Consider the following 27450-nt stretch of genomic DNA (forward strand, 5'->3'; position numbering starts at 1 on the left):
ATGTTTTCTTTTATCCTACTGATTATTTGATTACTTGTTTTTAAAAACTGGTTTGAAATAAATAAATAAATGAAATTACTTTAAGTTGGATCACCTATTTTTGTTATTTATTTACTTTTTGGTGAAATTTAGATTCAGGAAAGTAAAAATAAAAATCCTGTGCACATTTTCTTTTGAATTAATGTTCTTCTGTTCCCATTTTTACAGTTTTCTGATCTTCAACTGTTCCTAATGAAAAAATGCTTTTTTGGACTTTCACACACAGAAACAGATTTCATAAATCTAAAACAGTTTGACATATTGTCTTGGCACAACATGAGGCTTCTTGCTATCCAGAAACTTGCTTAAATGTGTTTGATTGTAAGAAAAGAGATTCTGCATCTTACAAAAATAAGTTGTAATGCCTTTACTTTATATGATGTAAAAAATAAATAAATACAACATCTGATTAATATGACAGAGTATACTAGAGTCATACTAAGAAAAAACAAATTAAAATGACAAGAATAATCATAATAGTTTGAGAATAAAGTCAAAATAACGCAAGAATGTCAAAATTTGAAAATAAAGTCATAACATTATGAGAACACAGTTGAAATATTATAACTTAATTCTGGTAATATTTCTACTTACACTCTTACAACTTTCTTCTCATACTTTCATTTATTTTTATTTTCTTAGCATGGCCCTAATACTTGGAGATTTAAAGAATATCAGTTCAGCATGAACTAAAATACAGCTCTAGAAAAAATTAAGAGACCACCTAAAATGATCGGTTTTTCTGATTTTACTTTTTATAAATATATGTTTGAGTAAAATGAACGTTGCTCTTTTATTCTATGAACTGCTAACAACATGTCTCTGAAATTCCAAGCAAAAATGTATTATTTGAAATGCACTTTATAAATAAACTTTACTTACTTACTATGTATTTGCAGAAAATGAGAAATTGTCAAAATAAGGAAAAAGATGCAATCCTTTCAGACCTCAAACAATGCAAAGAAAACAAGTTTATATTCATTTAGAAACAACAATACAAATGATTTAACTCAGAAATCAGTACCTGGTGGAATAACCAGCAGGTTTTCAGTGGGGTTCAGTGCAGTGGGCTCTGAGTTTTTCCAGAGCTGTAGTTCATTAGCGCTCATGCTGCCCCAGGATGTGTGGCGCCCTGGGTGGTGAGCCACATTGAACATTTGAGAAACTTCACTATTATACTGTGGGATCTCGTGCATAAAGTCATATGAGAAAATGAGAAAAACGTTCAGAGTATGAGCAATTATTTTTTGTTTCTTTTTTATTTTCGTCTGGCGTTAAGTAGGGAACGAAAACCGAATCTGAGGATTTAATATTTGCATTTTTCGCAGGGAATTGCGCGCATGAGTTTCATGAATTGTTGCATAACCTCGTACTGCCCCGGCATTAAAGGCTACTGGGAGATTGTCATCCAGCTGAAACGGACGCAGACGCGCATGTGCTGATGCGTTTGGCACCGATGTGTCGTCAGTTCGTTGGATGTTGACGCAGCGTTCTCCAGAAGGTGTGTGTCACCGCACGCGCGCTCGTCCACCATCTGTGCGCGCGCCCCTCCCTGTGTGACTCGCAGCATCACCGGAGCCCAGCGGATGCTGCTGTGAAGAATATATTTATGCTTCACGACCAGAGGAAGAGGAAGAGAGAGAGGAAGAGGCAGGCGTGATATCTGAATGCGTAATTATCGGTGGGATGATCTGATGCGTGAGCTTCCGTGAACGCGGTCCCGTGTGGAGACATTTTCTCCCAACAAGCTGTTGAATTTTAGGTGTTGCCTGCAGCTGAGGTCGATGTGAAAACGCGTCTTTCTCCGGTGGATTTTTCCAAGGGCACCGAAATGCGGCAGCGATGAGCTGCGAGCGAGTCGGTTTGAGTTGTCAGAGTCACATCCAGGGTTCGAGCTCTCCTCACTTTGGTCCACTGCCTGATTTTTTTTGTTTTTTTTGTTTTTGTTTTTTTTTTTGGTGGGGGGATGCGACGTCATGAGCCTGATCTCGTCTGACAGATGTGTTGCAGCTGCACAGGCACAGATCGTCCGATCCGACGAGTTGTTTTAACTATGATTCTGTAAGAGGAGGAAGCCGGGAGAAAAGCGTCTTTCAACATCAATGTTCGATCCCCTCCTTAGCGCACGGACGGATCGCATCCTTCATTTCATTTTCGGCTCTGCATAAGATGATACCTGGATCTGCCGCATCAATGCTACCGTCTGCAGAAGCCGCGAAACTCTACCAGACCAATTACGTCCGCAACTCGCGTGTCATCGGTCTCCTGTGGGCCATTTTCACGATCCTGTTCGGCATCGTTAACGTGACCATTTTCTCGCAGCCCTATTGGATCGGGGATGGCGTGGACACCCCGCAGGCTGGCTACTTCGGCCTGTTTCACTTTTGCGTCGGGGACGGGATCTCCAGGGAGCTGGACTGCCAGGGCAGCTTCACCGAGTTCGCCGCCATCCCCTCCCGCGCGTTCAAGGCCGCCTCCTTCTTCATTGGAATGTCAATGATGTTGGTGGTCACCTGCATCGGCTGCTTCAGCCTCTTCTTCCTCCTCAGCACCTCCACCGTGTACAAAATCTGCGGCTGGATGCAAGCAGCATCAGGTAGGTCCGGAAACCTCATCATGCTTTAAACCACTAATTAAAACTCAAACCGGTTTAGGGTTCAGTCTGTCTATATTAATTTTAGTTGGTTGTGAAAGACTCTTTAAACTACGGGTGCACCAATTGGAGTTTTCTGACCGACCTTTAAAAAGCCGGTTCCGATTTTAGCCGATGACCTTTTATTTTATTTTTTTTGTCTGACATGTGGCTAAAAATAGCAATAAAAAAGTTGCTGAGTTGGTAACACTTAACTGCAAACACAGTGGACCGATCCTTCAGTCAAATGTCTCACAGTAGAGCAGAAGAGGGTTTTTGATAATCAGATAATCAGAATATAACTGAGTTTTAGACCTTTCCTGAGGTAGAAAATAGTATTGGATAAAACTGACTTCACATTTGACCTTTAATTTCCCAAAAATTAAGTAAATCTGCGCTGATAAATAATCGGTTCACCCCTACTTTAAACGGTCGGAAAATACGCATTGGTTTGATATTTATCTATAAACTGATTAGATTAACCTATCAACATCAATCAAGTACAACAATTGGAAATAAGTAGATTATTGTCTTAAAATAGAGTTGGGTCAACCAATCAGCTACAGAACTGAATTGGCTGATTTTCCCTTAATCAGTTCTGATCATTCTAATTATGCATGTATTACTGATTTTTTTTCACCTCCTGTTCATTAAATTAATCAAAACTAAGAAATCCAACCATTATCCATCTCTAAGAAATGCAAAAAATGCATTTCAGCTTCATTTCTTTAGTTTCTAGTGTTGATCTCATGTTTTCTTCATTGGCTGATGGAAATAAGTGCCAGAAAGCCTACAGGAATTAAGCAGCCAGGTATAGAAAATGACTGGTTGGATAAATGATTTTCAAAAACATTTGATCTATCAAATCCTTAAAATTCATCTTATACTAAAAATAAATCTTTATATTGGAGTATATTCTTAATATAACCGATCAATGCTTACACTAAGAAAATATAATTATCTAAAGTATGTATGACAAATAAAATACACTGATTTATGTAAAAAGTAATTGAAAAGTGAATGAATAATTTAATCGTGGTACATAACGTTCTGTCCGTGGTGCTGAAATGTTTTAGACATCTTGCTCTGCATCTGAGTTACTTTCTGACTCCTCCGTCCTTTTTTTAAACATCAATTTTCAATAATAGATAATGAATTGTGTCCAAAGAATTCTAGTTTTCGAAAAAAAAAAACAAAAAAAAAACTTTATTCGGATACTTCTAAATATTCTGATAAGCAGGTGAACATCACTTGATTTGTGTGTAATTCAGTGTAATTTGTACACTAAATAACACACTATACTTATAGTAACTAAACTCTGCATAGTTTGACTATAATTTATACTCAGCATAAATACTAAATGTTGTTTGGACCTCAGAGTTTCACTACAGAAGGATTTTGTCATAGAACAATTTACTGCTTATTTTGCAAACTTTCTACTAAAAACCCATTTAGTTCTATGAATACAACTAAAACTGCATCATTGTCCCATTTTAAGTTGCTTACATAACACACAGAATCCATCTAACCCAATCTGAGCCGTTGCAATGACCAGATTCCCTTCTAATCTCCTGCAATCAAATGTGTACATCTGTTCTTTTTGTGGTTTTAACAACAAATTTGAGTAAAGGTCGACTATTGAGCTGCAGCATTTTGTCATTTGTTGTGACTGTGGGTGAACGTCATAATCCATCATTTCATCTGAAGAGTCCAGGCATTACCAAGCATAAGTCCTCTCAGCAAAGCTTTGAGTTTTTAGGTTAGCACTTAAAAAAACTGAAAGAAGACAAAGACAGCAGTGGGAACTATTTCCCAGAATGCTTAGCGGCATGTTTTTGTCTCCTGAGATGGAAGTGCCTTACATTGATCTGACTCTTGTGTTTTATGAAGGCAAATGTTCATTTTAATGCAATTCTCAGTTAGCAAAGCTTGAGGATAATGTCCTGTTCACACTAAATGTTTCTGAGCTGAATTCATTGGGATGTTTAATAAAATTCATTATCAGATCACAAATTTTGTTCCTGCAGTTTGAAACAAGAATTTAAATTATTGTAAAGTAAAATAAGTATTTATTTTAACTTGATATTGTGAGTAAAATAATAGAGAAATGTCGCTCTCTAACTATTGTTTTCTTGCATAATATTGTGAAATAATTATTTGGTTTAAATTGCAGCATTAAGTTAAAACTCACAATTCAAGATGAATGAAGTTAAAAAACAATGTTTAGACAACTTGTCTCTTGTTATTAAATCACTTTAATTTCTGAGTTAAAACCAAAACTATTTTCTTGTTTGACTTAAATGGCATTTTTAAAGCAGCAGGTGGACTTTCATTTTCAAGTTATACCATCTGTAAATGTTTTACAGTGCAGTTATTTTGGAACGGCTCCATCTCGAGTTGTTGTGTTTGGGCTGAATTAAGGCAATAAGCTTCTCTAATGAGGCCACTGCTGGTTTCACTGCAAGGAGAGGAAAGAAAGCTAAGAGAAGAGGTGCTGGTCATGGCAGTCTGACACAGGGAGGCCTGGCTTATTAGCGCTGTCAAACATTATTACTTAGCTCATGTTTAAACTCACACCTTAGCTGAGTGGCCCATAGGAAGGACAGGTGGCCCATCAACATCCACACACCATCAGCATGATGGTGATAAACGGCACGACAGCCTGCCAAGAAGAGCACAAAGGAAAGACGAATTTGTTTTTGTTTCCTTTCACAGTTTGTCACCTTGAAGGATTTTTGGAGCGCAGTGCGCAGTGTACGTCAAACCTCGTGGCTTTGAAAGGATCTGAAATAAAAAGTGGTGGAGGGTCAGCCTCCGCTTGTTTTCTGCTGTGCTGCTGCTGCTGGAAGGGTTGGAGGACATTAATGACACAGTCAGTATTCAGGGCACTGCTCTCTGCTACACGGCATCAATCTTTCTTTCTGCTCCTGCGAGCATCATCACGGGTCATTCCACAGACTTACATGCACATCTTTAGAGATTGATGCTGCAGCTTTGAGCTAGCATGCTAACAGGTTAATTAAAAGCTAATGATTTTGAAAGGGGTTGCAAATTTGTCATTTTACATTATATACCATCAGACGTGAGGGAAGACGATGCATCGTTTTTATATTCTGGCAGTATATGGAAATGTTGAGATGTTTTAACCAGGCATTTGTTATTTAGATGCATCCATATTTTAACTACAAACTGCATTTTGTTGTGATTTTGTCGCATAGAACCAGAATATACGGGACATTTGGTTCTCACGTTTCTTAACAAATAAAGATCTGAAAGGTGGGATTAGCACTTTTATTTATTCCAACAGGTCTAAATAAAATTCAGGACAAAGCTCAAAGCTAAGCTAACACTAAGTTGTTCTCACACCAGCTAATACTGACTTTGCAGTATTAGCTGGTATTAAGCTGTAAAGCTAATGCTAGTCTTAAAGCTAACACTTTAAAGCTATTTTTAACTTTAAAGTGTAATGTAAAATGTCACTAAGGTATCATTTTACATTAGTGTTAAGCTTTAAAGCTACTGTTAGCTTTAGAGCTAACACCGGCTTTGTTTACTGTGAGTACGACTTGTTTAAGGATATGGGAGATGTTAGCTTTCAAGCTGACATTAGCTTTAAAGCTAACGTTTCACCACATCGTACTCATAGTAAATCATAGTAGTGGCAGTATCATTCTGTGGTGGTTAGTTATTTTGCCAAGAAGAAAAAGAGTCAATATTGAGATGTGAAAAGATGAAGACTAGCAGCGCTAACTGTAGCTGTATGAAGACTGTGGTTGTAATGTGACAAAATTTTAAAAAGTAAAAAGGGTTTGAATATTTATCAAGTTATTGTTGATGCAGTTGTTTTTTTTACCTGATGTCAGACATGCTAAGAATTGCACTCAGCTTCCTTTTGCTGAACAAGTAAGGGAGAACTGGCACATATTTCCTTCCTTTTCCTTGGAAGAGTTTTTTGCTGAGTCTTTAATAAAGTGGCCAGCGTCCAGGACTTGTAAGAAGTCTCATACCGTCTACATGGCAGCTGAAGCTGAGTGCACAGATCTATAGTGCATCCATAATGCCCTGGATGGAGCCAGATTCGTCTTTTAGAGCTAAGTTTGGGCGTCTGCAGGTTCATGGCATGGAGATGTAAGAGAATGCTTTTTCTGCTGAACAGACTAAGACTTTTCTCTCAGCCCTTCCATCTTTGCACATCATCTCATTTCACCTCTTATTTTCTATTCTTAAATCTCTGCAGTGTGTGTTCATCTTTTCTCCAATCTCTGAACCAGAGTTATTTTGAAATCTGCAGACCAGTAAAAGAATATTTTGAGGTCATTTTTAATCACCTCTATGTTTTATACGTGTAAATGGTGGCTGCTACGGGGCTTTTAAAGTTTCACTCCAGTATAAATAAAGTATGAGGTTTTCCTGTATAGTGACATTTTGCATGGGAAGCACTTTCTGCAACATTTACCTGGTTGCTTTGATTGTAACCTGATCTCCATGAAACAAACTTCATGTGAGATTTTTATTTTCCGTAACAATTAAAGCTCCATTTCTGTTCCATTACCTACATAATTTCTTAATTTACTAATTAAAACTCCTTTCTCATCCATGCATCTTTGTTCCATCATGTTATTATTACACTGAAAAAACAGAAAGCAGCTCCAAATTTTAAAAAATTTGTTAATTGGTCACAAGTAATTGAATTAAGTTAATCACTTTATATACATTTGTTTATCTTGATGACTTAAAAAATTGAAAATATTGAATTGGATAAACGTAATATGGTCATTTCTCACCAATGAATAAATTTTTATGCATTCTATATTTTTCAGTGTAGCCAGCTACCATTTTTGCAACCAACTGCAGAGGAAAAGTAACATTTAACCTTTTTTCCCATTTTGTCAAGTTACATCCACAAACTTCAGCGCATTTTGGGGATATTTTTTGATACACCAACAAATTGGTCAGACAAGTAAACAGTTTCTACACATTTTCAAAAGTAAAAATTCAGAAACAATGCCAGGTATTTATGTCGATTTTTTTTCCTCTCTGACGGCGAATTTGAGCTATTGTACATAGAAGGGGGAAAAAAAGGGAGTAAATCTAAACATTTTTGAATTTTTGAACCCAGAACTTTCTGAGTTTTTTCTCCGGAAAATTTCAGAAAATGATCTCAAAGTTTCAGTTATTTTTTCTTTGTTTAGAAGTTTTCTGACTTTTCAGACTCAGAAATGTTCTTGTTTTTCTAGAAAAGTTCTGAAATGAATCTCAAAATGCCAAGAGTTTGTTTGGCAGAAATGTACTCTTCCCTTTTTTCTATCTAGAACGGCCCAATACGCAGTCATTCTCCCTCGGTCGGTGCCTTGTAGAGCCCCTCTTTGCTGCTGCAGGTGCTTTCCAGCGAGTCTCTACCAGTTTAAGCACTGAAACCATAAACCCATTCTTCTTTGCCAAATACCCAAACGTCAGTCAGACAGGACGGAAATCATGTGAGAACTATTTTTTTTTTCTTTCTACAGATTTTCAAATAAAGACTGAACGGTGCTCTGTGAGTTGTTAGAAGTTTGGATATAATTTTATAACCTAACGCTGCTTTAAACGTCTGCATGGCTCTTCTCCTGACTGGTCTACTGTTTGTCTCTATAACATGGTTTCACACAATATCTAGAGTTCAGTTACACACTGAAAGAAGCTTTTTAGAAATGAAGTGACTTCTAATGGCAAGATTTTATTTGAGTGTCAGAGTTTCTTCTTCATTTGACTTTCATTTTCAAGTTAAGCCACCTCCAAGTGTTTTACAGTGTACATATCTTCTCTCCTTTTCTTGTTAGCTTCATCAGCTGTGTTGAGGGGTTTTCTCTGAAAAAGTCTCAGGATCTGAGTTTTCAGTTTTGCAGAGATAAGGCAGTTCTGTGTGGAGCAGATTACTGAGGCAAGAGGAAACTGATTCTCTGGGATTTTGTCTTTTGCTCTTAGGATACAGGTGATAAACATGAAGGACCGACTTACAGAGAGGTTGGTTTATTCGTCAGGTTGCAGGTATCGTTGAAGAAAAAACACAATGGTATAGAAATCAAAATCTTTTTTTACTGAAATGCAAAGTCTGACGCTGCCTTGATGGTACAACTTGACTCTTTAGATGTTCATATTCAAGGTTTTTTTGTGATTAAGAATCGTTGCAGAGCCGTCATTTGTCCTTCATGCCTCCTCAGTCTTTATTACAACCAAGGTTTGGTTATTCGTCTAACATTTTAAATAGAGAGAGACTCTTAAATTGGAGTATTGCACAACAGCTCCGCTCAAAGACTGTCACCAGGACAACTATCATTTATCCCCCACTGCACAAATATGACCTCCATGAAATACGGCATTTAAAAAGACGTCCTTGTGGAGCACTGGAAAAATACTAAATACAAAACGGGGTTTTTTTTCTTCTTTTTTTTTGAATGCAAATTTTATTCATATTTTTAAAGTGACTGCTGCCTCAGCCTTACTTCACGTCAAGTTATATCTGTGACCGATACCACGATTAATAAAAAAGCCACATCAAAGGTTAACGCAAATATTGTGCAAATTCCTTACAAATATTTCTAAATTAGCACCACAAAATCTGTGATTTTTTTTTATTACGGAAAAAAAACACCAAAAATATTTTTTTTTTAAATCACAAAATGCTGAATGGACTGATCAGTGTGAAAAGGTGTTTAATATTATTTTATTTTAAGAAACACATATTGAATGCTGAAACAGTTATTTATACATTTCTTTAGCAATTTTATGGGTTTTATTAACACATTCTGGCACAACCGGCCCTTTAAGAACATTTTTAACTTTAGATGTGGCCCAAAATAAAACTGGGTTTAATGCTGGTGCAGCATCCATTATCAGTGAGAACTCAAAGGTCTCTTTGATCGCCGCTCGCCTCGCCGGTTTTTATCCTCTGTGGAGGTTCAGCTGCATCTGGAGCCGTTACATAAGCTCTCTGCTCCACCCTGACTCTCTCCTGCTTCACTCATTGCGGTTTTACAGCGAACCCCTCCCCCACTGTGCACCCTGCAACTCTGCACAGTGAACTCTGCTTTAACCTGAACCTGCCATGTTGGCTTTAGCTGCACCTGGGCAGGGATTCTGTCACCTTAACGGACGAATTTGATCAATTAACAGCACATTTACAGCCCTGCATTACTTCCTGGGGTTCATCATTCAGCATATCCTCTGAGAAGTTATTGCGTGTAAAGAGAAACTTAACTGTGAGAAAGACGGATGTAATCAGTCAGAACGGAGAAACTGAAGGGGACACATGAGTCAGACTACCAACTCAGATTAATCTAAATATTTCTGAGTTTTTTTCTCTCAAATTTTTGACTTCTGAAGTCCAGAAATTTCCTTGTTTTTTCTAGAAGGTTTCTGAGATTAATATCAAAATTTATGAGGCTTTCAGCAAATTTTCTATTTCTGGAATTCAGAAAATTCCAAGTTTGTTTTCTTAAAATTTTATGGGATTAATTAAAAAAAATTTCTGTCAAACTTTTAACTTTTGGAGCCCAGAAATTTTCTTAGTTTTTCTAGAAATTTTCTGAGATTGGTCTCAAAATTTCTGAGCTTTCCAAGCAAATTTTTGACTTCTAGAATTCAGAAATGTCCAAGTTTTTTTCTTAAAATTTTATGGGATAAATTCAAAATTTTCTGAGGTTTTTTTTCCTGCCAAATATTTGACTTTGCGACCCCAAAAAATAAGAAAAAAAATAATTTTCTTATTTTTTCTAGAAAATTTCTGAGGAGTTTGAGTCAGACTAGCATCAGTGTTGAATCCATTTCTGGAGAAGAAAAGAAGGAAGTTTCTGAGCTCCAAAAGTCAAACATTTGCAAGAAGAATAAAGAACAGAAAATTTCTAGAAACACCAAAATACATCACATTTTTGTTCTAGATTTTTGTGTTTTTGCAGTGAAAGAAACAAAGCAACCTCACAGGTACCATTCTATTGCAGTGCTGTCATTTGTTAGACTTTCTTTGAGCCGTTTTGGACCACAACGCTGAGCCGTATTGAATCAGAGCACTTCCTGCTGCCTTCAGGGTAACTCTGAAAAAAGCAACACATTTCTATGGGAGCATAATTTGCAAAACTTGCGACTTTTTTTTTTTTTTGAGGACAACAGAGACGATTAGATGAAATAAACCCTGTGAATTGAGTTAAAAGGTAAGTTCCAGGCAGGATGTGCTTATTGGGCAAAAAAAAAAACACCACAGAAGTTTTAGTTGAGTTGAATATAAAAGGATGCCTGGAAACTTCCTGCTTCCCTCCAGCAAACCATCAAGTGTTTGCCAGTCGCTGAAGCAGAAATAGACTTGGACTGTAGACAGCTCATCTCAAAAACACGCTCTTATTCTTCCAGGGAAAACTGTCAGTCACTTTTAAAAGTTTCTTTTGCTCTACTTTCAGCTGCCTCTATGACACTTTCACGTTAATTTCATTTTTAGAACCGTCTTCAAACATATTCAGTCCCTAGACGTCTAAAATTTGACACATTTTCAAGCTAATATTCTCTCATTGCTATTAGAGTGTCTCTTCTCAAAGCTCTCATCATGGACATGTTTCTTTGTTCGCTTTCCACCTCATAAAGCTTGTGCAACTTCGTGACACATTTTCACACCTCATTTATTCTCACTGCATGCATAATACACTCTTAATTTCCCCATTTATCTAGAAGTGATTAGGGCATATTATTGTTCTGTCTCAGGCCATCTCTCAGCGTATCCGGTCATCACTGCAGCCTCTAAGAACTCCTAATTATTGAGTGTAAAGAGGGACTTAACTGTGAGAAAGATGGTGTAATTTGTCTCATCGTTTGCATGTAGAGCTCAGAAAAACTGAAGGGGAAGTTCGAGTCAGAATAGCTTCAGTGTTGAATCAATTTCAGGAGTAAGAAAATCTTGTTTGGTGCTGAAAACAGAATTTTATGCGAGATGTTATTAGGAATATTTCATGTGAATCTACTTACTTTAACTAATAAACTGTGTTTTAAAGAGTCAGGAGAATATTCTTGTCTAGGTTTATTGAGTTTCTACATCATTTTTTTTATAATTACTAAAATCTGAGGGGCATTAAATGCCAAAAAGACAATGAAAATGAAATAAAATAAAGTTTACATTAATCTCAAGCTGCACGTTAAGTTGCTTTTCAGTGTGCAATTGTCCAGCTCAGATTATCGACCGTGCTTTACTTAACAGATACTTTCAATCCATATCACAGTATACATCAAAACCGGTAACATACGACGGGATATTATGGCCTCTGTAGATAGAGAGAAAGGAGGGAGTAAATTTCTGCCAAAAATTAAGAAATTTTAAGACTAATTTCAGAAATATTCTAAAAAATAAAGGGACATTTTAGAGATCTGAAATTCAAAAATTAGCCAAAAAAAGTTGAAAATCTGCAAATAAAAAAAGGCAAAACAAAAATTTTCCAGAAACTCCGAAATTTTTCAACTTCTGAAACTTTCCTAGTTTTTATTTTCTTTCTAAAAAATGACTGAGATTAAGCTCAAATTTTTTGAGTGTTTTTTCTAGCAGATTTTTGACTTTGGGAGGTCAGAAACTTCCACTTTTTTCTTGAAATTTTCTGGGAATAATCTAAAAATTTCTCAGTCTTTTCCTCTCAAACATTTGACTTTTGGAGCGCAGAAATTTTCTGGTTTTTTCTAGAAAATTTCTAAGATTAATTTCAAAATTTAAAATGTTTTTCCCACGTTTTTTTTTTCTGGAAATGTTCTGAGATTGATCTAAAAATTTCTGGATTTTTCCTCTCAAACCTTTGGAGGCCAGAATTTTGTTGCTTTTTCTAGAAATTTTCAGAGTTTAATCTCAAATTTTCTTTTTTTCTAGCAGATTTTTGACTTTTGGAGGTTAGATTTTTGTTTTTTTGCAGAAATCCACTCCTTCTTTTTCTGGCTACAGCAGCCCAAGCCAAACAGGGATTGTTGCCGAGGGTTCGGCCTGTCCACCAGCCGCTCACTGACCTCTCCGCCTGCTGCATGGAGACAGAAGCTCGTAGAGACTCGCTCTGTGCACAGGGCAAGTCACACCAGGAGAGAACTGCTGCACGGCGCCGCCGGCTCTGCTGCGATGTGGAGCTCAGCCTCAGGCCTCCCGCATCCAGTCTCATCGGTGTGAGTCACGTCAGGCGCCCAGCTGTGCTGTCACTGCATGTCTCCCTCCGCCTGGAGCTTTCTCTGGAAAACAGACATGCAGATGAAAAGATGAAACAAATCTCTACGGGGTTGATAGGTCACCCAAGCCCAATTTTTAGGCTGTTTTAATTAAAGTAATAAACATTGTTTTATTTTTTACACTTATTTGATTCCCCTACCTTCTGTTGTAACGATGCAGAACTCTTAGTATACATGATATTAATATTAAACCTGCAGTATTTTCAGACTGATTATGAAACTGAGGCAAACACTCGTTTGGATATTCATACGAAACCCTACTGGGATAAACACACAAAGCAACCGGCAAGATGTTTGCTCTGATTTTCCCCTGAAACGACCTTATCACAGCCGCAGTGTTGCCACTCTGGGAGTTCGTAAAATATTTTAAATTCTGTCCATCACGGTGAGAAAAGCCCAATGGCGCTTTGAGTTGAGGGACATTCATTTAAAACACACACAGTGCTGTGAAAAGACTTTCGCCCCACAGAAATTTCACTTATTTGGGTTTTTTTTGCCAAACTCAAATGTTTCAGATCATCAACCGCATTTTAATTTCTCACAAACACAAACTTAGTATATCCCAAAGTCAGTCCTAAAAGAACAAATAAATTCATCAAAAGAGGGGGAAGCTTCTTAAACCATCATGTCCCTTTGTAAAAAGAAAATAAATAAAAAAATAAACCCAACTAGAGGGTTTTTAAGCATGAGCTACTTGTTTAGTGTCAGTTTAAGTTTATACCACAGCATTACAATTGATTTGACTAGGTCATGCCAAAACTTTCTTTTCTTTTTTAACTTTTGTGCCACTTTTGTGCACACCAAAGCACGTAGTGCCGTGCCTTGGAATATTTTCTCGCTGTGTAACCTAAATGAACTTCAGCTTAAGGTCACACATTTTTATTCAGGATTTTCTGCAGAATTTATGGTTCTGTTAATAACAGCAAGAGGCCCAGATCACGGCACTAATACGGCCATGTTTGACTGTCACCATGACGTCCTTTTCAGGGATGGTTTTTCAGGATAAACAAATTGGTTTTTTGGCTAAGTGTTCATTTTGGTTCGCTCTGGTTTTTGTCATCGATACCATTTTTCCATAGTATTAATATTAAATAATGAACAATGACCATAACTGACAGCTTTGGATGAGTTGTCAAAGTATTTGTCGGGTCGACCACTTTGAGAAGTATCCCCACATTATTTTCATTTGCAAATAATAAAATAACTGCATTTTATTTTTTGATAGTGTTGCAAGTGCTGGGAGATGACAACGACTTGTTTCTCCTCTGTTTTTGAATTTGTTTTTTGATTGTTGTTGAGATCTTTTAGCCTACTTCATGTTGTCAGACAGGTTCTATTCCAGTGATTTATAAATTCTTTGTAATCGGGTCTGAGTGTCGCTAATGAAACTGAAAAAATTGGAAAATCATAATTTAACAAGAGGGGAGATTATAATATCACACGGGACCAAGACTAGTTTGGGAAGTTTTCTTCCCTTTTATTTAAAAACAATTTTTTTGTTTTTAATCTTGTCTTAGATATTTAAATTCCTCTAGCACACTGTAAAAACACAAACCTACCAAGTATTTTAGTCTAGTTTCTGATAAACCTAATTTACAAGTAACTTTTCACCATTTCACCATTTGATGTAAGAAAATAATTCCTAATATTGCTAAATAAGTACTAGTTCCATCTGCAAATTATTTTAATTATAACAAAAGGAAAATGTATTTTTATAAGTGAATTAATATTCCAGAGGTACTAACTAATGTTTACTAAGAATAAGCTCCTATTGCTAAAATGTTACTTGCAAATTAGTTTTCTTACTGAAATTCAAATTCTAAAATACTTTATTGATCACAAAGGAAATTAAATAAATGTTAAATATGTAAACATATTTGCACTAGATACAAGACCAAAGATACTTAAGATTTAGTGTTTTTGCAGTGTCTAATGTGGATTTATTACACAGTGAAATGCAGCCCTGTATAGAAAGACTCCATACTAAATCTTGTTGGTCACAGCTTTTTAAATACAAGGAGAAAACAAGGAGAATCACAATAATAATGAAAAATGTGTTTTGTAAAACTGTGATTTCCATTCTTGCTCTGGATGTGTGACTGATGAAAGAAAAGGCTGACAAAGTGTTTACTTCCATTCAACACGCGGCTCCGTCCATAACAAGCCACAATCAGACACGCAGCTGCATTGACGGCGTTACAGCAAAACAGATTACAGGGATGTTTGTGTTTGTTGGCAAACCAGACACACAAATCCAATTCCGCTGCTGCTGTGGAGGTCACCGGGGATCCACACACCTATTTGCAAATGACGATTAGAGACGATGGGAGGATGTGTGACTCTGGGATTTATTGGCCTCTTCTGGAAAATGAGGAATTGTGTTTGTGACAAATCCAGAGTCATCACGTCATCCTGTGCCATTTGCTGGTGCGCCGTCAGACTTCCCGGCAGCTCTCTGCATACCTCAGCTGCCCTACCTACCATCTCTTATATAAGCTGCCGGTGTGCCAGCAAGCTTCTTTTTTTTTATTAATTTTTTTCCCCCCCAACTGCTTCAACCCACTGTTCCCAGGAAATGGAAAAGACTCAACAAGGCAAGTGTGTGGGGGAATAGAACAGAATATACTTTATCCATCCCCAAGGGGAAATGACTTATTTGTTAACAAGCTACTCCATATAGGGTGTTAAATATTAATAGCATAAATATAACCATAAAACATACATTTTATAAAATAAATACAGCCCTGGAAAAAAAATAAAAGCCCACTGCACTGAACCCCATTGAAAATCTCATGATTATTAAAACATTAGTATTGTTGTTTCTAAATTAACATGAACTTCTTGTCATTGCATTATTTGAGGTCTGAAAGCTCCTCAAATAATGGAGGAGCTTTTATTATTTTATTATCAGAAATGACTTCCTGTGTCTCTTGTGGTTCATTTAGGTAAAACGAGTCTCTGGCTGAAGGTGCGCCTGTAAAAAAAAATAAAAATAGAAATGGAGAGCCGGTCTGATAAGAGGCTCCAGCATATGGCAGCGATGACGTTAGCAGCGTGTTAAGAGCTTCCTGGTGTCTGTACACAGGACTGAACGATGGCTCAGACCCAACCCTCACAAACTGTATCCAACACACACATAACACAATCTCTGGCTCATCCTGCCTCATAATCAGTCTCCTCACTCTCCCTGCCTGTCTGATCTGCCCCATCTCTCCTGAGAACAGGAGAGGTAAAGGTAAAGAGCGGGATTATGCAGTCAGTTGCTAGCTTATTTTAGCTCTGACTGACAGCTGCTTTCTGTCAGGTGTGCTGTTGTTTCTGAGGAGAGAGGAATCTACAGTTTAGCATTTAATACTGTATGTGGTGAGCATTTGTCATTGCTACATTAAATGAAATGCTACAGAAAACACCTTAACTGAGCGATGACAATCAGTTGCTGACTGAGCTAGCTTCAGCTAATTTGTTTTGCTAGCCACTTCTACTTACCAGGGTAATGCTGATATCAACCCCATTGTCGTTGGTTTCGGCTGTCAAAATGGCAGGTTCTTCTAAGTTGCTGCTTCTGAGACTGTAGGCGCAGATGGTTTATTTAAAAAGTAGCTTGTTTTCTCGTCATTTTCAGTCTGTTTTCAATGTTATTGTAAACATTGAAAACGCTAGACTGCTGCGTTTTTCGACTCCACTCTGTCAAACTTTTTCCCGCCATGTTCTCGGCCAATCAGAGAGGAGCAGCTGAATACGAAACCAATCACAGAGCAGGGAGCCATGCGCTCAGCCAATAGCGGTGAGCCTCAGATTTAACGGAAAGACGGAGAAGTTCACATTAATTTCTATTAATGTGAATATACTAAATTCAAAGGGGTAGGCTAAAGCTATAATTTATTTTATGAAATGTTTTTTTATGCAAGACTTCATCTGGTGAACTGGGCCTGCCTTTTTGGTATTGAGAGATTGAGGATTAGTGCATTCGTGGTACACTGTGTCACCAAAACATGTTCTCTTCCTGTTATTACAATCTGTTCTCTGAGATCAAACATGGCATATTGATCACCCTTGGTTTGATCCAAGCAAGTGCGTCTCTTGGAGATTAGTTTTTGTAATTTAATACACAAATGAGAGATATTGTGACAAGTATTTCTCTGCACGCATGTCTCCAGCACTGCAAAAGCAACATTTCCCCAAGTATTTTTGGTCTAGTTTCTAGTGCAAATATGCTTGATGTATATAAGACAAAACTAACTTAGAACTTACCAACTTCTCAGAAAGAGATGTGAGCTTGTTTTAAGTCATTAATTTCTTAATATTAATGAAAACGTACTTGTTCCACTGGCAGACTATTTCACTTATAACATGGGGAAAATGTTTTGTTATAGGTGAGACAATCTGCAAGTGGAACTAGTATTTGGTTGCTAGGAGACGTCCTGGGCTTGGCTGGGGTTGCTAGGAAACGGCGAAGTGCCCATTGATTGTGACATAAGTGAAATAATCAGCCAAAGGAACTAGTACTTTTTAAATCGATATTAAGGAATGATTAACTTTTAAACAAGCTCCTGTATCTTGCTGAAAAGCTAAGTTAGTTTTGTCTTATTTTAAGTATACTGAGACATTTGCGCTATAATTAGATAAAAAATACTTGGAAACACGACATGCTTTTGGATGTTATGGCTGCCCTCTCCAAATTCTACACATAACAAAATTACATTTTCAAAACTAAAGTTAATTCCTGCTACTTCACAGTCATTAGTTCACTTAAAAATATTCACATTAATGAATGGAAATATATATTACATAAACGGGATGTATTTAGATTTAAAAAATAAACAACACTTATCTCTTCTGCTGGACAACATGACAAAAGATGAGGGTGCAAACAATTTAACAAAATACCAAAAGGAAGACTAAAAGGGAAGGGCCTCCCGATTTTAAAGTCACACATTTATAACAATGACAGAGTTTTCCAAGGTGTTACAGTCAGGCAAAGAAAGAATCTGAATAAGAAAAAAAAGAAATTTTTGTGTAATCATAACAAAGAGGAAATACAACCTGGGTACACAAGTACTATTTCATCAATATTAAGGAATTATTGACGTAAAATAAGCTCTTATATCTTGCCGAAAAGTTAATTGTCAATTAGTTTTTTAAGATATTTGCGCTAGAACGGAGACAAAAATAATTGTAAAGGTTTTGCAGTGGGTCACAATTCCAGTTCCTTTGACCTTTCATCTGCACCCTTATTCTTTCTTTTGTTTTTTTATCTCTTACTTACTTCACAGCTCTACTCACTCCACCTGAGCCTCCATGTAATATTCATGATGGTATCGGATGAAGCCAAATCTATGTGGGGGGCACACAGAAGGATGTAGAAAAAGCTAGAAAAAGAATGCAACAGAACTCAGAGAGCATAGAAGTAGACTTTCCTCTCATCTTTTTCATTTCCTCCCTCTGTTCCTCAATCACAAAGCAATGAAACCAAATGCACAACAAAATTGATAGATTGTTATGTAAACAGCAGTTCAACAGCTTTCTGACATTTGCCAGTCAATGCATTTCAGTCAATGTAACCAGAAGAAGAAAGAAGAGTCCTCTTTTGGATTTAAACGTAGCCGCCAGCCTCAGCGACGTTCGCTTTGAACCCAAATTTTGAGGCCGACTCTAGAGGCTCGTTTGACAGACAGTGATCCTACAACATCTTACGCTCTGGTGGAGATGAGTGACTCAGGTGCTTGTGAGGCTGTATCACTGCCTGTCAGGACCACGTTTAAGTCTCCCTTGTGTGAAATGGGTTTTTTGTGTGATCTGGTGCTGCTGCCTGCTACAAGCCAAGTGAACTCCATTCATTCAAAAAAGCTGAACTTGTAGAGCAGCACTAATGTGGCTGCAGCAACCCAGAGTTTGACACCAATGTTTGTTGCGTAAAAGGGAAGGGGTTTGTACTAGCTTGAAAAAATATCAGCTGTGAGCTGGTGAAATTAAAGTCAAACCAGACACAAAATGTATTTTTGGGGTTTTATTCCCAGACTGCTTCACAAAGGTGAACCAGTATTAAACACAATTTGGAGTATTGCATAGGATAAATGTTAAAGCAACAACAAAACAATAAACAGCTGCAGAGGTCTCCATCTGCCTACCAATAAATTATTATTACACTGTAAAACAGTTTAGCAGCACTTAGTTGTGTCTACTATCTAAAAAACAATGTTTGGACAACTTGTCTCTTGTTGTTAAATCAACTTCATGAACTTTAATTTCTGAGTTAAAACCAAAACAATTTTCTTGTTGACTTAAATTTCATTTTCAGTTTAAACCACCTTCAAATGTTTTACAGTGCGCTCTCTTTAGCCATCCAGTCCACCTGTGATATGCTGGAGCCCATCACAGGCTCCTCATATTGATTCTATACAGTATTTGTTGTATCTCAATAAATAGATCTGGTCTATTGTCCAACTTATTATGGTGGAACTAGTCAATGTATAACTAGAATCTGAGAAAAAAATAATAATTTTGATGTTGAAATTTATGTTTTTCTGACTGTTTAGGTTTTAAAAATCAACTAAAACATTTTTATTTTCCCAGCCTTTTATCTCTTAATTTTATTGTGTTTCTTATGTTTTGTATTTTTTTTAAGGTTGATTTCTATTGTACAGCGCTTTGTGATTTTATGTCTGTGACAAGCGCTTTATAAATAAACCTTACTTACTTATTTTAATGGTCTTCCACCCACAGAAATGATAAAAGTTGTTCTCAACCTTCTTCTTACAAAAGGCTCCTTTTGCCTTCTTAAGAAACGCATCGCTCCCAACCAAAAACAACCAATAAGAGCCAGGAGGAAGGTCTTAGCGCTGTCAATCAAACTAGTGTACTCGCTGCTCAGTGTGCTAATGGCGGGAAAACTCCTTATCATTACAGGAAAACCGTTTATCATCAGTGGCTATGCTAACTAGCCTAACATTCACCACAGGCTAGGCTATCTGTTAAAAGATAAAAGGTTGTCATGTGAAACGAGTAAAGTTACTGATTCCTAAGAGTTCGTACTCTGTGACGTTTGAGTTTTGTTCAACATGGCAGTAAATGAGTCAAGATAGTTGTTCGCTGGTTGAGTAGTTTTTGTTCTTTGGATTTCCGTGTTAATATGAACTAGTAATGACAACAAAACCAGAGGGATAAGGAAGTAAAGTCTACAACAGATGATTCCCACTGTTTCTAAGGTATGATGCATAATCTGAAGCAAAGGTATGGCTCTGTAATTCCTGCACTACTCACTTTCTCACACGGATATATCTCTTAATAATTGATGTAGTATTGGGGCTGCAGAATAACTAACAAACTGCAGTGACTGAGAAGGATTTGTGAGAAATATATGAATATTCCCTTTTAAGTTTGTATGGCAGGTGGCAAACTACAATTATCTTGGAACAGAAACACATCATCAAGAGATGAAACGCTAAAAAGTGTTTAGGGAGATAAAAATAGATTATTTTATTATTCAAGTAGACTGCGCTCAGGATAAATGTACACTCAGCTCCTTTTCGTAAATCCTCTGCTGGGATGCAGCAGCACCGCCTCAAAGGAGATCCGCATTCAAATTAAAGATGAGAGGAATTTTAGCCTTCAGGCCAAAACTTAAAGAGTCCAATGCAGGCTCTTGAATTTCTGCTGTTGCAGCTTCACCTCAGAAAGGAAACTCATTTTAAATGAACATTTGAGCGTCTTTACACTTCAGAGAAAGCTAAAAGCTGTATCATTTCAAGAGAGTTGGTCCTGATTACAAATTCGACCTAATGCAACAAAATCCACGCTTTCATGGATTTCAGACGCAGTTACTCGCTCCATGACTCTCCTCAGCTCTATTTTGGTGTTGACTGTCTGCTTTTCCACCCGCTGGCAAAGGGCTGGGATAAAAACCAGCAGGATAAATGCAACACCATGCAAGCACAGGAGAGGCCGCAAGGAGATTACACCAGAAGACGATTCCCACAACACTTCAGTTAGTCCTTCCTCTCTGGATATTAGCCTTAAAATCAATTATTACACTGCAATTTAAAGATGCAGTGTATATATATACATATATAAAAAAAAGGTTTTGGGGTTTTTTTAATCTGTGAAAAGACCTTGCTGTCTGAAGAAATGCCCCACTGCTGATGAAAAAACAATCAGAGGCAGGAGGAGGGACTTAATGCTGTCAAACTTCCTGAAAACCGCCAAACAGCTGAAACACTGACTTGCAACAAGGCTTGCTTCATTTCTACTCTTCTTGACAAGGTTCTGACTAGATTTTATTGATTACCTTGCAGTCTTAGCGCATGCTCAGGATGAGCGCAGCAGATGTCACAGTCGGCCAACTGGGTGATCCTTTGGCTCCTCAGTTTGTGAAACCACAAAAAAAAACTCATAAACCGGCGACACAGAACCGCACACAATAAAAAGTTCAAGCAGGGATCACTCAACTCCTCTTAGAAGTACGGGAGGATTCAAACTCAGCTTATTCCTTTTAGCACCAAGCTGCAAAATAAACAAAAGTGAACCGGCCAATAACATTTACGTTTAAGATGGACGTGTGACCACCTCCACAGAATTTACAAAATTTTGTTAAATTAAAGAGGGTTAGACAATAAAAAAATCCAGTAACTTCTTTCTTAGTTGAAGAAAACTCTCAAAGTACGCAGAGTGCGTACAGCTGTACAGCTGCAGGCGCTGCTGGTTTCAACAATCGTGTAGAAAGATATTTTTTCTTGAGGTTACACACTGCAGCTCTAACTTCTGTATTTGCTCTGTCTTCTCTCTGTTAGGTGTCTGTCTGGTGCTGGGTTGTATGGTCTATCCTGATGGCTGGGACAGCGATGAAGTGCGGAAGATGTGCGGAGAGCAGACGGACAAATACAGCCTGGGAGCTTGTTCAATGCGCTGGGCTTACATCTTGGCAATCATGGGCATCCTGGACGCGCTCATCCTCTCCTTCCTGGCCTTCGTCCTGGGGAACCGGCAGGACGGACTCATGACAGAGGAGCTGCTGGCTGAGAGCAAGGGTATGAATATGTACGACTGATCTGATGAGAGTTGATGCTTTATCTCTTTTAGGAATGTCAAATCTAGTGTTAGGAAAAAGTTTGGCTTCTGCTGTTGAAGATAAAATCTAAGAAGGAGAACTGATATTGAAACGGTGTTCAGATTAAACTCTGCAAGCAGATTTACAGCTAAATTTAGCGCCAACTAGAGCACATGGAACTGAAACTGGAATAATCAGGGTAATAAAGGGTGGCTAGCAAAATGGGCTTGTTTCAGTTGTAGTCCTTTCAGAGATTACAGCAGTTCTGCATTCAACTTGAATCATTTGTTAGTGACTGGAAACATAAAGGGATCTCAGTCAGTTTGCTACATTTACTACAACACTGTAAAACATTTGAGATGCACTTAGTTGTGTCTGCTATCTTATACTGTCAAATACATTCAGGGAGTTTTGGGTTTTGAACCTAAATGTGAGTTTGTGAAAGATAAACTTACAGCAGTAAGTTGTGTTAACTTTTTATTAATTTAGTCAAACCTCCAAGAGTGGAATAAACCAGAGTTTTTAGGTTAACACTTAAAAAACTGAAAGAAGAAAATGCAATGTTAACTAGAAAATTGTTTTTGTTTCATGAAGTTGATTTAACAACAAGAGACGAGTTGTCTAAAAATTGTATTTTAACTTTATTGATCTTAAATTGTGAGTTTAATTAATTTGGTTTAATTTACTGTTTATTTGCAACAATAAACCAACATTATTTGGTTTAATGTTGCAAATTAAACCAAATAATTATTTCACAATATGCAAGAAAACCAGTAGTTAAAGAGCCACATTTCTCTATTATTTTACTCACAATATCAAGTTAAAATAAATACTTATTTTACTTTAGAATAATTTATATTCTTGTTTCAAACTGCAGGAACAAAATTTCTGATCTGATAATGAATTTTATTAAACATCCCAATGAATTCAGCTCAGAAACATTTAGTGTGAACAGGACATTATCCTCAAGCTTTGCTAACTGAGAATTGCATTAAAATGAACATTTGCCTTAATAAAACACAAGAGTCATATCAATGTAACGCACTTCCATCTCAGGAGACAAAAACATGCCGCTAAGCATTCTGGGAAATAGTTCCCACTGCTGTCTTTTTCTTCTTTCAGTTTTATAAGTGCTAACCTAAAAAGTCTGGTTTATTCAACTCTTGGAGGTTTGACTAAATTAATAAAAAGTTAACAACTTACTGCTGTAAGTTTATCTTTCACAAACTCACATTTAGGTTCAAAATCTGAAACTGGATACATTTATTTGACTTAAAGAGTAAAAGATAGTAGACACGACTAAATGTTTTACAGTGTATACTCAGACAAAGCAAGAATATTTCAATTCATGCATTAAGATTTTCTTTAAGATTAGTGTTTTGATTTATGAAAACCCAAGTGGTTTTCACCAGTCTGAAAATAGAAAGTAGACACTAATTAAGGAAGCAATAAAACATGAAGGAGTTTGGCAATTAGAGCTAAACCATAAAATATGTGGCGCTCCTTTTGTTTTTATGGGCCACGAAGCAATACTGATAAAAGTATAGCTTAACTTAGAAAATCTGAAAAGTAGCATTTAAATCTAATTAGAGGAAGCAAACAAACCAACTTTGGTCAAATTAATTGGTCAAAAAATTAAGTGAGTTTTCTTTTTGAATTTGCTGATCAACTGCTGATCAGTGTTATTAGATGCAGGGAATTCATTCTAATAGTTTAATTGCTTAGTATGAGTTTGGGAAGAATAGTTTGGGTTTTTATACATTGGAAAGTTAATTTTAATCTTCAAAGAACCATCTGATTCCAGGTGAAATATTCACGTGAACAAGAACTAACACACTGTTAATAGTCCTGTTAATTGGGAGACAGTATGTTATTTGTGTTGCTCTAATTCTTTCTTTATTTCTGCTTTTTCACAGAAGGAGGAAATGCCTAATTGATGTTTAGGTAAGTTTAAGGAGAGCATATTAAAATTATTTGCATCCATATAAATAGTCTTGAGCATCTAAAATACTTTTTTAGTTCAACAAAAGCAACATTTACAACAACATCCACTTATTTCTCATTCATATGTGGCACAAAATTCTGAGCTATAATAATTATACATTTTAGTTCTACTGTACGTTTCTACAACCTCAGATATTTACAGTGTCTTCCTTTATGACAGACAGATTTGTACAGTTTTGACAGTTAATTATACAGACTTTGCAGCAATTTTTAACATTTTTAACAGTACAAACACAAACTACATATATTTTAAGTAGTTCATGGAAAGGACACATTAAAAATATTTTTTTTTAATGTGCTTTGCATTTGTATTCAGCTCACTGAGTTGATGTTTTTCACACATTCTTGACCCAAATTCTTGATTGGTTCTTCATTGCAGCTGCAGCTCAGTATAGCACAAGCTGTCTGTTGTTCATTTGAATTTGTGCAGAGAGATGTCCAACTTGGAATTTTGTTTCTAACTTATTTCTGCTTTAAACCTCCCCCATTTTTTAATATCTAGTTTCTAGTGCAAATAGCTTGTTGAACTTGAATTAAGGCAAAACTAACTTAAAGGTAACTTATCAGCAGCATTTAGGAATTTATTGTAAGTAAATAATTCCTTAATATTGGTGAAAAAGTGCTTGTATAGGAAGATTATTTCCCTTCTAACATGGGGAAACTGTCTTATTATAAGTAAACTTAACTGCCAATGGAGCAAATACTTTTTCGCCAATTTTAAGAAATTATTTACTTAAAACAAGCTCCTATATCTTGCTGAAGACCTACTTAGAAATTAGTTTGGACTTATTTAAAGTGTAATAAGATATTTGCACTAGGAACGAGACTAAAAATAAGATTAGGTGTTTTGCTGTGAAATGCAATTAAAATAAGCGTCAACATCCTTGCTGTCTTCTTCTTTGTATTCTCTGCCAGTAGTAACATCCAGTTGTTGATCACATGACATGTGTGATGCAAAAAGGAAAAAGTGCTACCAGTTAAGTTTGCAAAATACACAAAAAATGTAATGTTTATCTAAATTGCCGTATTTCCATCAAGCACATTTATTTTAAAATTCTAATTTCTGTAATTATTTGGTCAATGGAAACAGAGCTATTGTCCGCTGCTCAGTCAACACACATCTTTCTCTTTTTTTCTTGCAGGTTTGCTTCTTTCCGACTGTCCGATCCTCTTCTGCACCAGTCGTTCAACAACCTTTTTCAGGAAAGCAGACAGAGGCAACGGTGAATTGGAAAACAACCTACCATCCACCCCGCTCCCCTTCATTGTTTCCAGCACTTAGACGGAGCCCAGAGCACCGTTTGTCATCTAAGGACTTAACCCTTGCACACCAATGCACAGACCATGGCAAGGGCAGAGACTGTTATTCTGTGGAGAAGAACAGCATTCATATGGGATATCCTTTATCCAACTACCTGAGACATTGAAGCTCTTTCTGCATAACCACACATGTTCCAACTCTCACACCAGTCTGTACACAAATGTAATTAGAAGTATTAACCTATGTTAACACCAAAATGTGTGTGTCACTGTCAGAATGAGTATTATGTTTCATTTGTGAAAAGAAGAAGAAAAAAATAAACAATTATATCGGATTAATCTGTAGTGTTTAGGTTAAACAAAGTTAAGGTTTTACTTTACTCTCTCTCTCTCTCTCTCTCATATGCTACTTTATTTCCCTGAAAAAGATATTTAAAACTGTTTTGTAGTGATATTATCATATGACAGAGACAATTACAAAGTGTGTACAGAGAATATTTAAAAGTGATCTATAAGGATTTTAACTGAACCTGTTCTACACCTTATCTACTACCCAACTTTGCACAGTGCTCAAGTTTGAGAGGGGCGTTAATATTTTGTTGTTAGTGTATCTACACTGTGAAAGTGGCTATCTGAACTGCCAGCTGCAGGACTTCTAGCTGCTAAATGAGTTTGACTGTATGTGTGTGTTTGATGAGAGCATGCACGTACACACAGCATCGCTGTAAGTGTGTTATGAGTGTAATAGTTTGCCAACCTCACACGCAGTTAGCAGTCCTCTTGTGTATCTTATATCTGTCTTTGTCTCTAGGTGAGTCTTTCTTTAATGACCTTGCTCTGTTTGTTTCGTTGGGACGTACAGGGTAATGAGATGGAGCGACAGGCGTGGCTGACATCTGAACTCAAGTCGAGATGAACTTTTGAAGCCTGTCCCAGCCTCACTCATGCATATGTTATTGTGTAAATAAATATTCTGTAGATATTGATAAATCAGTAAATTAGAGCAACTAAAGAGATTCCTTTAAGATTATGAACACTTAATAAAGGTTTTCACTGTAAGTCTCTGCTGTGCTTTATGCCTATCTAAACATAAAGGAGGGTTAGTTTTTTAAATTAAATCGACATTACAGTCCTGGCAACCAGTGCTAAAAATATATACAGATTAGGGAAAAATGAAGAGCCCACTGCTCTAAACCCCATTAAAACCCTGCTGGTTATTCTACCAAATACTGGTTTCTGAACTGTTAAAACATTAGTATTGTTGTTTCTAAATGAGCATGAACTTGGTTTTTCTGCATCATTTGAGGTCTGAAAGCTCTGCATCTTTTTTGTTATTTTGACCATTTCTCATTTTCTGCTAATAAATACAAGATGTTTGCTTGGCATTTCAGAGACATGTTGTCAGTAGTTCATAAAATAAAAGAACAATGTTCATTTTACTCAAACATATACCTATAAAAAGTAAAATAAGAGAAAGTGGTCATTTTGCAGTTGTCTCTTATTTTTTTCCAGAGCTGCATGCATATGAAATACACATCCTTAACACAAGTCTAAAAAATGTAGAAAACATATTTGTGTTTGTGTGTGCATATTTGCTTTGACATCATTTGTTGTGTTTTATTACCTTCATATTCTAATAGACTACTTAAAAGTAGTTCAACCTACATAAATTAACTTCCTGGTGCCATATTTAATTCCTAACAGGAAGTTGTGATTGTTTTGCAGGATTCTGATTGTTTAACGTAGGTGCACTACACTGCCCTCTATGGGTTTGGCATGTTTAAAACAATGATCACCTGCGTTCTTATGTGGATTTATTCATTTTTTACACAATGTGGCAGAGATATTGTGTAACCAGATGCATAACTACCTGGTTACGTGTGGACATAGCCTAAGATTTGGCATTTTTGCAAACTCACTCCATGTAGTTGTGGTGGGAATCAAAGTGTGAATATTTTTTTAAGTATGGAGGAGAATCTGTGATGCTATGAGCACATTTCTCTTTTCAGGGTGAGATTATTTTTCTGGATTAATACAAACTTATTTTAACACACATTTACCCGGTGTAATGTTAAATAGGCACTTTTTATTGTGGCCATATATAACACAACACATGGCAAAAAAAAACTCAGCAGAGAAAACATCACTTTAGCTGAAATAACATGAAAACCCTAAAGAGAGTGTTGGCAAAAAGGTTCCTCACAACCAGTATCGATGCTATTAAATAGAAACTCTTTGTCATAAATGTACATATTTG

The 27450-nt window shown here is 36.7% G+C and overlaps 1 protein-coding gene and 1 long non-coding RNA gene across 2 annotated transcripts; one reads left to right on the forward strand and one right to left on the reverse strand.

Moving 5' to 3' along the window:
- Positions 1–1276: 1276 nt before the first annotated feature.
- On the forward strand, positions 1277–27450 carry LOC122836215 (LHFPL tetraspan subfamily member 3 protein-like). Its single transcript, XM_044126011.1, has 4 exons — positions 1277–2635; positions 21673–21909; positions 23846–23873; positions 25076–27450. The coding sequence occupies exons 1-3, from the start codon at positions 2209–2211 to the stop codon at positions 23860–23862; spliced, it is 681 nt and encodes a 226-aa protein (XP_043981946.1). The 5' UTR covers positions 1277–2208; the 3' UTR covers positions 23863–23873; positions 25076–27450.
- On the reverse strand, positions 4973–16614 carry LOC122836219. Its single transcript, XR_006371425.1, has 4 exons — positions 16373–16614; positions 12677–12889; positions 5249–5333; positions 4973–5129 (listed from the first exon to the last, which is right to left on the reverse strand). It is a non-coding gene; the product is annotated as an uncharacterized LOC122836219 (long non-coding RNA).

This window comes from Gambusia affinis, linkage group LG08, assembly GCF_019740435.1.
Source record: "Gambusia affinis linkage group LG08, SWU_Gaff_1.0, whole genome shotgun sequence".
In the NCBI taxonomy this organism is placed as follows: domain Eukaryota; kingdom Metazoa; phylum Chordata; class Actinopteri; order Cyprinodontiformes; family Poeciliidae; genus Gambusia; species Gambusia affinis.